Source organism: Pundamilia nyererei, unplaced genomic scaffold (assembly GCF_000239375.1).
Source record: "Pundamilia nyererei isolate P.nyererei 1_Seehausen unplaced genomic scaffold, PunNye1.0 scaffold00844, whole genome shotgun sequence".
Lineage (NCBI taxonomy): Eukaryota > Metazoa > Chordata > Actinopteri > Cichliformes > Cichlidae > Pundamilia > Pundamilia nyererei.
This window is the reverse complement of record NW_005188245.1, coordinates 35864-48412: the sequence shown is the minus strand read 5'-3', so window position 1 is coordinate 48412 and position 12549 is coordinate 35864. Positions and strand designations below refer to the sequence as shown.

Genomic DNA, 12549 nt, shown 5'->3' with positions numbered 1-12549 from the left:
ATAAGTTTTTACTATTTCTTTTCCATATGGGCAGTATAGGCTTTTAAGGCCTACAAGTAAAAAACTACATTTTCCGCAAAATTGACGTCACTTCCGGTTTTGGCCAGGAAATGGCGGACATGCGATAGTTCGCGCTGACGTCTGTTTCAGTGTGGGAAGTGTTACGAACAGCTGATCGGATCGGCAAAGCCTGTTTCTGGAATATTATGTTTTTGTTCCTGCAAGAGCTTTTTATGCAGTTTTTGCAAAGCTTTATGTGAAAGGAAACTGTGACCGAGGACAAGCTGATGCATCAGATGTAAGTACAACTCCTCTGGGTTATTGGGCTAGCTTACACGGTTCCGGTTCTACAGGGATTTAAAAATAGTTACACAAAACGGTGCGTGCTGCTCTGACCGGATTTAAAGGATTAACAATGACTTTAAAAAATAATATAAAATAGTGTGCAACACCACTGAAGTTTTTTTACCTCTCTTTTCAACGGCAGTCACTCTCCTCTCCAAATAACTTCTGCTCAGCTTTCCGAGCTTCCCTCGGGTCCTCTTAATCAGCGGTCTCCAACCTTTTTTGCGCCACAGACCGGTTTATGCCCGACAATATTTTCACGGACCGGCCTTTGAGGTGTCGCGGATAAATGAGGGAGGGGCTAATAATCGGCTCAGTCATTTTTAATGATCGTTGAAAGCCCAGATCGTAATCGTGATTAAAATTTGATTAATTGAGCAGCCCTACTTTGTAGGGTTACTAAAGTTGGGCTAGGTGGTAGATAATGTTGTGCTACTTTAGCAAAACAGCTAGGTTAGCATAACATTAGCACAGTGAAGTTGAAGGATGGCTGCTAACTTTTTTCCACTCGATAAAAGTTAACGTGGGGGTTCCTGATAGTTAGAGACAAATGCAATCACATGGCAGGATGCTGTAAACGGACCAAACTTCAGTCAGGAGAACAACTGAGATAATCCATCCACAATACGAGGTTAGTCATTAATATACTGCTACAACATGGGAACAGAGCAGCTGCCAGAGAATTCAGCAGTAATGAATCAATGGTACAGAAGTGGAGGAAGCGTCGTTTTTGGCTTTCCCCATATTTCAAAAGTGCCTCGTCTCTTTGCTGTGACTGTCGCCCGGCATAATTTGCAGATGATGTTGTTTGCAGCCGCTGCGATGCTTTCGACCAAAACAGACGAAGCTTGATGACACCATCAACATGCGCTATCACGGTATAGCTGTATAGTCAAAATCTCAACCGTTGGCCAAATATCATTTCTACCGTATACCGTTTATACTGCCCACCCCTAGGATAAACAAACATCAAACATGCCACCTGTAAATGTTTCCTTAATATAACGTCTGCAATATGTATACAACTCATACCACAGTCAAATTATAGAACCACTGACACACTGATTGTGCTATCATTAATACCAATAATAATAGTAACACACCTACCATCCCCACCCTTCCAATGGCCCCTAACATCCAGCTAACAAACTGATGACCCCTCATCAACCTTAGAGTGTGAGGAGTTGGTGTACATGCACTCATCAAACAGATGTTATCTATGTAAACATCTGGCACATCAGTAACCAGTATAGATGATTACATCCACGCACAGTGCACACAGTATTTCACAGGTGTTCTCTTATTTTACAGTAGCATCAACGAGCTGATCACGTGCACATCTCCACAGACGTAAGTGGGACCTGCAGACTGCTGTGGGCTGTGAGCGTGGTTATTACCCCACAGTGTTTACTTCCACTTCGTGTTCTTTCAACAACTTTACTGAGGTGAACACACTCAACAGAAATATCTGGTAACGTGACCCACACGTACCTCACTGCGAACGCGCGTGTCCTTGGAGGCCTCGCGGAGCCTCGGACATGCGCAGATATGTACACCTGAAGACGAACATCTGCAGCTTCTGTCTGTGGGTTTGTCTGCCGATCACGCCTGAGCCCCGCTGGTCCCCGTGGTCGCGCTGACAGCTGGACCTGTCCAGGTGAAGATGCTTCCACCGACACGCAGACACAACAGCACAGAGACCCGGAAACACATCTGAACTTTTCAGGCCGTTTCCTCTTCTTTGTGGCTCCGTCCCCTTCACCGTGAGGCGCGAACTGCTGACACCGGAAACAGGACGGCTCTTCAGAATAAAAGCCCCGGAGGCATTAGTCTTTGACTGGGAAACATTTTTTATATCTGAATCAGTTTATTTTAATCCCCATCTCTAAACACGGGAAAGTTTTAACACAGCATGATTCACCTCAGCTTTAGTTTCCATCAGCGCAGAGGACTCCACCCCTTTAAAGGTTGTGTTACTGAACCCAGGCGATGTAAAGGTGTTTAGTCTGACAGTGTACCCGAGCAGGTAATTATTCAATGCTTCCTGGGTTCAGTCATCACTCACAGATAAGAACATGAAGCTTGGATCTTTCCCCAGGAATGAAACCGAACCTTCCTGTGGTCCAGACTCCACCGTTTCCTTATCACTGTGATTTTATTTTGAAGGTGATACCGGAAAGGGCGGCATTGTGACTACGTTACTAAGCGAAGTTCAGAGTAGGTGCGATGGCCTCAGAGGAACAGCCCGGTGAGTGTGTGTGGAAATTATGTTTATTAAAGCTAATGCGATCTTTGTTCTCCGTCTGCGCTTCTCAAAGTCATCAAACTGTCTGAACAAAGAGGAAACTTCATTAATATAAACGTGTGTGCGCGCGCGCAGTTTACTGCTAAATTTTAGGTGAAAAACGCCGTTTGAGCGGGTTTTTCGTGCGTGACGCAGTTTTTATTTCAGTTACTTTCACTTTCGTGTAATAGATTACTGTGTGTGTGCAGGAGCAGCAGGAGGGAGGGCGAGGAGAAGTAGTAAGGACGAGCCTCCAACAGGTGTGGTCTCTGCTTCCTGTTTGTTCACTTTAACGTTTCATCTTTCAGTAAACTTTAACATTTAGGTCCCGGAGGAAACAGGAAACAAACACGAACGACCTCTGACTAACACATGATAAAGAAGAGCTGACAGGAGAGGAGGTGAAAGATGGAAGCTCCGCATGAGTGTGAGCTGGTCACGTGATTCTGTAGGTTTGTTCATATTGAAGTGAAGGTGGTCGTGCTCCCTCACAGCAGCACCTGTCAGCTCTCAGTCAGAACAGAAAAGCACTTTGGTCATGTGATATTTAAAAATCAGATAATGTTGTAGTTTTGTAAGTTCTTTGTAGATCAGCCTGGAATGCCCTGCACATGTAATCTGACCTATGACCTCTGTGTGTCTGCATTCAGTGTCTGATTTCAGGCTGGTTCTGGTTGGGAAGACTGGAGCAGGAAAGAGTTCCAGTGGAAACACCATACTGGGAAGAGAGGCCTTCAGAGCTGCTTCCAGTCACTCCTCAGGTATCTCTCTCTCACACACACACACACACACACACACACACACACACACACACACACACACAAAGTTGGTGAGGATGTAACATCCTGGACAGGGAGGAATGCTGGTTTGAGGGCGGAGTCGAGGAGGCCATTTACATGAAAATGGAAAGACCATCTCTGAATGGAGGAGGGGCCTAAGGGTACATCTGTCACCATCTTACATGCTGTGATTGCAGCCATTCCCCAGCTCTCTGTGAGGTGGGGAATGGCCCACTGATCAGTGGCCATGAGTCCACTGATCAGTGGCCATGAGTCCCAGCCTGAAGACGTCACCTGATGATGACGAAACGTTTCTCCCACTGAAAACGTCCTGATGAACAAAATCAAACTTTGGGATAAAACACATATTCACAGCACGGGTGAAACGTTTTCAGGAAACTTAAAGAAGACTCTTTCCTTTCCAAACTTCTTAGACTGAAGTCTCTGTAACGATTAAAGCACCAGACTGAGCATTCAGTCTGTGTCAAGTATGAGATTCATATTCACATTCCAGCCTCTGTGCATCTGTGCATCCTCCTTCATGTTCAGGTGAAGGCTGTGTTCATATTTGATCTAAATTCAGATGAACTGATCTGTTTCCTCCTCTTCAGTGACTGCTGAATGCTCCAAGCAGCAGGAAAGGGTGTTTAAGAAGATGGTCTCTGTGGTTGACACTCCCGGCCTCTTTGACACCTTCCTGCCTGAAGACGCCGTGAAGAGGGAGATCTCCAAATGCATCAACATGTCGGCCCCGGGGCCCCACGCCATCCTGCTGGTCATCAACGTGGGACCCTTCTCAGCAGAGGAACGAGACGCTGTGAAGAAGGTGGAGGAGATCTTTGGAGAGGGTGCCTGGAAGTACACCATCATCCTCTTCACTCACGGAGACAAAGTCGGAGCAGACTTTGACGAGTTCATAACGAAGGAGTCAGGACCTGAGCTGCAGGAGGTCCTGCAGAAGGCTGGAAACAGATACCACATCTTCAACAATCTCAAAGCCAACGACCGCCGCCAAGTCCTGAATCTGCTGAAGAAGGTGGATAAGATGGTGGCTGACAACGGAGGAGAGTTTTACTCCAACTACACCTACATGCAGGTGGAGGAGATGCTGAAACAGAGCGAGTCAGAGCTCAGAGTGTTCTTCAAGAAGAAGATGGAGGAGGAAATTAAAGCTGTTGAGTCAGAGTACAAGAAGAAACTGATGGAGGCTCAGGAAGAGAAAGAGCAGGAAGTGGAGGAGTTGAGGCGGTATTATCAAGCTTTAGAGAGCGGAGTCCGTCAGGTCGTGGAGCAGGTGGCCAGAGTAGACTGTTTTGATGAAATCCTCACCAAGTTTCACGAGACCCTGAAGATAAACTGAGCTGACATCTTCAGTTATGTAGCTCTGTGTTTCAAATTAAACTCATGTTATTGTAGCCATTGCACTCTGTTTACAACAGAGTCTGTTTTTATTAACAAGTCATTTATAGATGTTTCTATCAGGATCAACCTGATTCAGCTCAGTCCTCCAAACCCAATTCAGTCAGCACACTAGGGCTGTGCGATATGACCAAAATCTCATGTCCCGATATCAGACATCTATCGTCCGATAACGATATAAATCACAAAAATGTAACATTTTCTGTAAATTCTGTGAATCTCGGGCAGCTCGACTTGCCTGAAGTGTTCTCAGATGTGCGTCGTGTAGCTGGAGTCGAGTGTTTTATCCGATGCATGAAACGAAACATTTTTAGACATAAGCTGTAACGGCGCCGTTTTCTTTGTGAGTATTTATCACACGGCGTGCTGCGGGGAAAAGCCTGTTCTAACGTTTGAGTCTAAGCTTTATTTTTTAGCACCTGGCAGCTCTTTTTTACTTCTCATCTGTAAATAATCTGCATCTTTCACGTGATTCAGTTTATTTTGAAAAGTCTCAACAGGATCTTGACCTTTTATTGTGAAAAGTTTATGTGGAACATAAACAAGCGGACACGCGATGGTGTTACCGTCGTTGTTGCTAACGACGACGCATGAAAACAGGCGCTTGTCCGTCTGTAGTGTGGTTACATTAAATATAAGAGAAAGAGAGAACTGTAAGAACTTAATAATAACTACAGTGACCATCAGAACCATGAATATTGCCGTAAACAGTTTATTTTGCGACACCACGAAACAAACGATAGCGTAAAATGAAACGATAGACATTTTTATATCGTCATCCGATAAATATCGTTATATCAACAGCACTAATGCACAGTAATTACTGATCACACTCACAGCCCTCTCCACCTGCACTGGTTCAGAGACTCAAACTGAAGACTTTGGGTGGTGCTGTTCCAGAAGCTTCCATCAGCTTCTTGGGTCATGACTTTCCTTGTGCAGCCGATGGTGATGTTTACCAGGAGAGCTTGTGAGATCTTCAGGATTCATGGGCTGGAACTGGAACTGCTGTTGTAGCTGTATGAAGCACAAATAACCTGTAGTTTAAATCTCAGTCAGTAATGGACAGGATACAGGATGGGAGCATAAATCAGAGTATCATCTGCATGTTCAGTCTGTTCCACATAGAGTCATCATGTTAACCAAATGTAACTAAAGTGTAGCTGGAACCATGGTTCTTAAAAAGCTTTAAAATCAACAGAATCAAAAAATGTTTTACTGAATCAAATCTGTAAGCAAATGTAGTTTCATCACATCACCGTGAGTGTGACGTTATAATATCTTCATCCAGCAGACTGTTAAAAAGAAATGGATCATGTGGTGTATAGAATAGATTAGGCATTTTATTGTCACTTAGAACATACAGTTAGAAATTTTGGTGCATTTACTCACCATCAGAGTGTACATACATGTAAATACATCTAAAGGGATGAAATATAAGAATACATGTGTGTGTAGGTGTGTGTGTGTATGTCTTCTTTTTTCATTTTTTTCCTCATGTATATACACCTATGAGAAAAAACTGTACAGAATATTATAAAAATAAGAGTGGTAGCAGCAGAAACATGGTGTACAGAACTGCACTGCCCTAAATATACATACAATTGCATATTAATGAAGAGTGAACTGAGCTCCCAGCCCACTGTTCCTTCAGTGGGCTGGTTTCAGTCACTGTGCAAATGTACTGGTTATAAGATTGGAAACCTGCAGTCAGCTGAGACTGAAGACGTCACCTGATGATGACGAAACGTTTCTCCCAGTGAAAACATCCTGATGAACAGAATTGAGTTTTTGGAATGTTATTGATTGATCAACAGCCCTTTGACTGGTCTCTTCATATATGACCTCATGCAGGTCAGAGGTGTGTTGATTATCTGACGTGATAAGTCATGTGACTGTGTGCTGGAGTCTTCTTTAATATCTACTTGTATTAAAAGACTGTATTTTACTGTAAAATAAACTTTTGACATTGTTTTGGACTCTGTGTGATGGAGTCATGACAGGGACCTGATGGAAAATCTCATTTGTCCAGTGTTTTCACTTTTAAACACTGGGTAGCTAGCTCTATATTGGTGAGGAAAAGGTTGTATTTTTGTAACTTTCACTTTCTGTTTTTATATTATTTTGACTTTGATCCACTAAATTTAGGATCTAAATCTTAGGTTAGGTTCAGGGTTAGAGTGCACAATCGTGTTAAAAAAAAGAACTTCATCTGACAAACATGAACCAATCACCTCAACCTTTGACCTTGAAGATTCAAATAATGAAACCTTATGTTTTATTGTTATTACTCGTATGATTGAAGCAGAGCTGGCTGAAATCTTTGGCTAACGTACTTGACATTTTTGGATATATACGTACAGTCCATGATATTACGGTGTTATTGGGACATCATAGCGCTCTGTATTAAAAAAATAGAGAGTATGTTGTACATCTGTCTCCATGCCCTTTATATTTTACTCAGTATGGTTTCTTAAAATTTCCACCATTAAATAAAAGCATGGACACACGTCATGTTTGTCTCAAACTCAGTGTCAGTAAACAGTCACAGGCCTCAGGTACTTTTTAATGTCTCATTTCTTAGTTCACGTGATAATGCTGTAGTCATTTCTTCACCAAGTATTTGTGATGATTTTTTTTAACAACAAGGTTCTATCCATTAGGGCTCTCGTCTCATTGTCTGCTGCCTCAGTCAGTCTTTCTCCTGTGTGCTCAGCTGTCTTAGAGCAGTTTGATCCCGCCTCCCTTAATGACTTGACTGTGGTAGTTCATAATCTAAGATCATCACACTGCCCCTCTGATTGTCTCCCCCTAAGCTTGCTTAAAAACACTTTAATACTGTTGGGCTTTCTATTAATTCATTAATTAATATTAATTAACACGTCCCTTGCTACAGGCTGCGTCCCATCATGCTTTAAACAGGCTAAACCAGCCTCTTCTTAAAAAACATAACCTGGATGCAACTGTTCTGTCCAACTACAGGCCAATCCAAAAGTTCCTGTTCTGTCGAAAGTTTTGGAGAAAGTCTACCTACAGTTGCAGGCCCACCTTGATTATAACATCTCTGAAAAATGTTAATCTGACTTTACAACACTACATAGCACTGAGACGGCACCTGTAAGGATTTTTAATAATATTCTTTTAACTCTGGACTCTGGCAGCCCTGCTGCCCTTTCATTGTTGGACTTGTCAGCAGCTTTTGACACGGTTGACCACGACATCCTGTTATCACAGCTAGAATTTCATGCTGGCCTAAAAAAGAAAAAAAATTGTAGAATTCACCATGAAAAATAAACTGTAAATGTAGAACACAAAACCATAAATTTCACAATAAATAATTACCTTATATTTTTCAGTAAATGGCTATGAATTTAAAAATAAATTGTAAAATTGTTTATGGGTAATTCATGTGAAAATAACAGTTTTAACACTTCGTTAAATATAGAGAGTCTGTATAAAATAATACAGTATCATAGTAAAAAGTTGAATATTACTGTGAAATTCTGGCAGCTGTGGTTGCCAGAATTTCACTGTGGAAAATACAGTGATAATGTAGAATATATAACGGTTTACTTTGTTGAGAAATGTACAATATGAAGCACCTTGAGGCGACTTTTGTTGTGATTTGGTGCTATATAAATAAAATTGAATTGAATTAAAATTCAGTGAACTTTGGTTTTTGCAGAATTACATTGAAATAAAACAAATATAATTTAAACCTGTTAAAATACAATTCAAATGAGCTTGATTACCGTCTCCTATTGACAAAGCACAGAAGAGCTGCATAATACAAAACATGTCTTTTTATTCAAAAGTTCATATTTGCAGTAAATTACTGGCAGCTGTTGCAGCCAGAATGTCGTCTAAAAAATTAAGCTGCAACAAATGAGGCAATAAACATAACAGGCATAGTTTGCTAGAAACATGAACAAAAACCAGCAGAGACGATGATTCAATTAAACCGTTAATATCAAATAATCTAATTAATGACTAAAGAGGCACTGATCTAATGAATATCAAACTTAATCCAACCAAAAACTAATAAGTACATAATAAAGAGTCAAACATGATGTTTATTATTAATACTGGAAACAGAGACCAGCGATCACAGACGAGTTCACGTGAAGGAGTTACCGATCAAAGCCGACAGACATCTTATTTTACTGGTTTGATTCATGACAACAGACATGACCCAAAGATTTCATCTGTCACCGTTAAATCCAGTGGAAACGACGCCTCACAAAGAGCGCGCTCAGACACAGGACACGCCAGCACACGCTCAGCAGAGAGGGAGGAGTCCTCGCGGCGAGCGCATGCTCGACATCGTTCTTCGAACAGGAAGTGTCCTCCGAGTCACCTGACCTCAGTTTGTCCCAGCTCCAGTGGCGTCCATCGTTCTCTCTGATGATGTCGTCTACGAGGCGGAGAAAGCGCTCCACCTGCGCCCGCTCTCCTGAGCGAGTGTTGTCCAGCACGCAGTGTCGCCCCCGGCAGCGGGACACCAGGTCTGACACGCGGCGGCTCGACCTGATCGCGTCCTGCAGACGGCGTTCTCCCAGAGCGTCTCCGTGAGTGAACAGCACAGCGGCGTGTCGGGATGCCACGCCCTCCAACAGCTCGGTCAGGAGGGCGAGCGCCCGTGAGTCTGCGGCTGAGAGCTGGCCAATTTTCACCACCACCGCCACCACATGAGGTCCCGGACCGGCGAGCTGGGCGGCGCTCTCGACGTCGCGAAGCAGCTGCTCCCGGGTCAGACCTTCACCCGTGAGTCCCGCCGAGTCCACCACGAAGACCCGCCCCCCCTCTGCTTCGGCGCACATGTGTCCTCTCCCGCCTCCGTGGAAGTCGCAGTCCACCTCGAAGTGGCGGCGGCCCAGCACAGAGTTCCCAGCAGAACTCTTCCCGCCTCCAGGAGGACCGATAAGAAGGATCCTCCTGACCTCTGACCCCACACACTCAGCTGCAGGACACAGACACAAACATGTGACCATCTTCAGTGTACAGTCTGTGTGAGCGTGCAGTTCCTGTCTTACCTGGTGGGCAGTGAAGAAGCCCCGCCTTCAGCAGCAGCTCTCGGACCTGCTCTCTTCCTGCGTCCTCGTTGTTGAACAGGTGAAACCTCCCGGAGAACCTCGCCACCACACCAGGGAGCGGACTCTGCCGGTCCTGGTAGATGAAGTCGTGCAGTGACGTGTTCTTCAGGGCATCTCCACCCGTGAAGAGCAGGTAACAGCGGCTGAAGCCCCGCCCTCCCACCGCTGCGAGCCCCGCCTCCACGCCACGTTCCTGCTCGGCAGTGAATCGGTCCGTTTTAACCACCAGCAGGAACAGGTGAGAGCCGGGGGACTCAAGCACGTGCCGACAGCACCTCCCGACGGGCTCCTCTCGTCCCAGTATTCCCGGAGTGTCGATGACGAGGATCACCTTCCCGAACACTCGCCCCGCCTCCTCTCTGATCTCGCTCTCTCCCGCCTTGAAGGACGTCTTTGACTCAAATGCCGCTCGGCCCAAAATCGTGTTTCCTGAAGCGCTTTTACCCACGCCACAGTTCCCCAGGAGGACCACAGTCAGGTCTGGACCTGGATCAGGACCTGGAACTGGATCCAATAGATCCATGTGTGAACACGAGCCCAGGTGAGTCCAAACTGAGCGCGTGCAGGAGCCTCCAGCAACAAAGTGATGGATTCAGGAACATGAGTGTGAACACACACCTGCTTCAGTCTGACAGGAAGCTCCTCACACACCTGAACAGGTGTGCATGCAGTGTGTGTGTCACACTCAGCAGGATAAAACAGCTCAGAGAACCGCGGAGACCTGACGAAGGCACACCGGAAGTTACTGAGGAGTGCTCTTTACTTTCGAAACCAGATGACGCCTTCAAAATAAAGGCACCGGGACACTCTGCGTGCCGTGTGCGTCACGTGTAGCAGATCATCGACGTGTTTTTGTCAGTAATAATGACGAGTCGTGTTATTAGTGCTGAAAGAAATGTAAACGACGATTGTCCGGGTGCAGCCTTCAGACTGGAGCTCTTATTATGAAGGACGTGAGCGGAAGTTGTGTTAAACTGTTAAACATGCAGAGCCTTCGGTTTTTTTTGGGGGGGGGTGTTTATTTAATTTGCACAAAATATAATGTACAACAATTATGGCAATCTCTACAAAGATTCTATTTTTCCAACATGAAATAGTATCAGAACAGGCTGAATTCCAACATATCGAAGAAAGATAATGAACAGGAAGTATAAATAACAACAAAAAAATTAATTAATTAAAAAAACAAACAAACAAAAAAACAAACCTCAAACAGAATCGAAGTAAACAAGCAAACAAACAAACAAAAAAGAGATAATTAAAAGACATAAAATAAGTTATACCTTAGGGGTTTTCTAGCAGATCTAGTTCAACAATTATATGATTCAGATCCAGAACTTGTTTTTGTCCATAAACTTTACAGATGAGAGGAAGAGGCAGAGTTCTTTGAAAAGGTGTTTTTATTGTATAGGGGGATTTTAAACTGTAACTCTGGTTGTGTCTGTTTTAGTGGTGCAACGGATCAAAAATCTCACGGTTCAGATATATGGTTCAGGTACAAAAATAATAACACTAGCACTAACCCAGACAGTGAAGTAATCTATTAAGGGAAAGAAGCTTTTGAAATCCACAAGGTACTACGTGAAGAAATAATTGTCTCTGAACTATTAATCATGAGCCACTCTAATGTGAACCAAGGTCAGAAAGATCTGTAAGTCTGCAAAGGTTTATTTATAAGAATCTGACGACTCTTGATGATCACCAAGAGCTGTGATGACTCACTGCACTAAATTGAATCTTGTATAGTGAGAGAAACATTTCAGAAACAACACCAGCATTAAAGTCAAACATGATGCTGTTACTGTAATGGTCCACAGTTCCTTTACTAGTTCAGGACCCGCATCAAGCCATCAGGTCCTGAGCTTAAGTATAATCACACGTGGGATTCACAGCAGGAAAGGGATCTGAAGCACACAAGGAAGTCCAACTCTGAATGAAACAAAACTGTTGGTGTAGAGTAATCAGAGTCTGGAGTTAAATGAAATTGAGATATTTGAAATGACTTGAAAACCCTATGTTGGGCCTTGATTAAAACAATTCTGACAGTAGAGTGGACCAAAATTCCCCCCAGTGATGTCGACCAGTCATTACTAGTGGTGCAACGGATCAAAAATCTCACGGTTCAGATCGGATCACGGTTTTAAGTGACGGATCGGATCAATTTTCCGATCATTAAAAATAGAAAAAAAAAGACAAAAATTCTACTCGCCATTTACTTATTTAAGTATTTTTTGCCTATTAAAAAACATTCAACTGAAGACTCATTCCACGCACTCATATAAAAACAAATTAAGGTTCAATATGGACATTATGGACCATGCTGGGCAGCCTCTGCATCCTCTGCACATGGCCATAAACAACCAGAGGAGTCTGTTCAGTGACAGGTTGCTTCTCCTAAAGTGAAGGACCAGCAGACTTAAAAACTCCTTTGTCCCAGACAGTTTAACTGCTCGCTGGAGGGGAGAGGGAGGGGAAACGGGGACAAAGGAGGGGAGAACAAGTAGCTGTAGTGCCTTTTCACTGTGCAATAGTTTTTGTTAATATCCAACGGTGTAATAGACTCACAATACTTGAAATGTGCCGTTCCCTTGTATTCTTATTCCTATTTATTCTATTTATCCCTTTTGTA

At 43.7% G+C, this 12549-nt stretch overlaps 3 protein-coding genes across 4 annotated transcripts in view; 1 reads left to right on the top strand and 2 right to left on the bottom strand.

Moving 5' to 3' along the window:
* The window catches only part of LOC102193085 (GTPase IMAP family member 5-like), a 7816-nt gene extending 5691 nt beyond the window's left edge, over positions 1-2125 (bottom strand). Inside the window, exon 1 of the mRNA XM_005755028.1 lies at positions 1837-2125. The gene's annotated coding sequence lies outside the window, so the exon portion shown is untranslated. The remainder of the gene's footprint in view (positions 1-1836) is intronic.
* Positions 2126-2523: 398 nt separating this feature from the next.
* LOC102192594 (GTPase IMAP family member 7-like) lies at positions 2524-4832 on the top strand. Of its 2 annotated transcripts, XM_005755026.2 has the most exons (4): positions 2524-2593; positions 2839-2889; positions 3280-3390; positions 4020-4832. In XM_005755026.2, the coding sequence occupies exons 1-4, from the start codon at positions 2572-2574 to the stop codon at positions 4766-4768; spliced, it is 933 nt and encodes a 310-aa protein (XP_005755083.1). In that variant the 5' UTR covers positions 2524-2571; the 3' UTR covers positions 4769-4832. The 2 variants fall into 2 exon arrangements, with proteins under 2 accessions (XP_005755083.1, XP_005755084.1); XM_005755027.1 differs by lacking the exon at positions 2839-2889 and having other exon boundaries at positions 2536-2593.
* A 3805-nt stretch (positions 4833-8637) lies between these two features.
* Positions 8638-10667, bottom strand: LOC102192299 (GTPase IMAP family member 1-like). The gene is made up of 2 exons (XM_005755025.1): positions 9861-10667; positions 8638-9787 (listed from the first exon to the last, which is right to left on the bottom strand). Exons 1-2 carry the CDS (start codon positions 10441-10443, stop codon positions 9042-9044), a joined length of 1329 nt encoding a protein of 442 aa, XP_005755082.1. The 5' UTR covers positions 10444-10667; the 3' UTR covers positions 8638-9041.
* Between the last annotated feature and the right edge of the window lie 1882 nt (positions 10668-12549).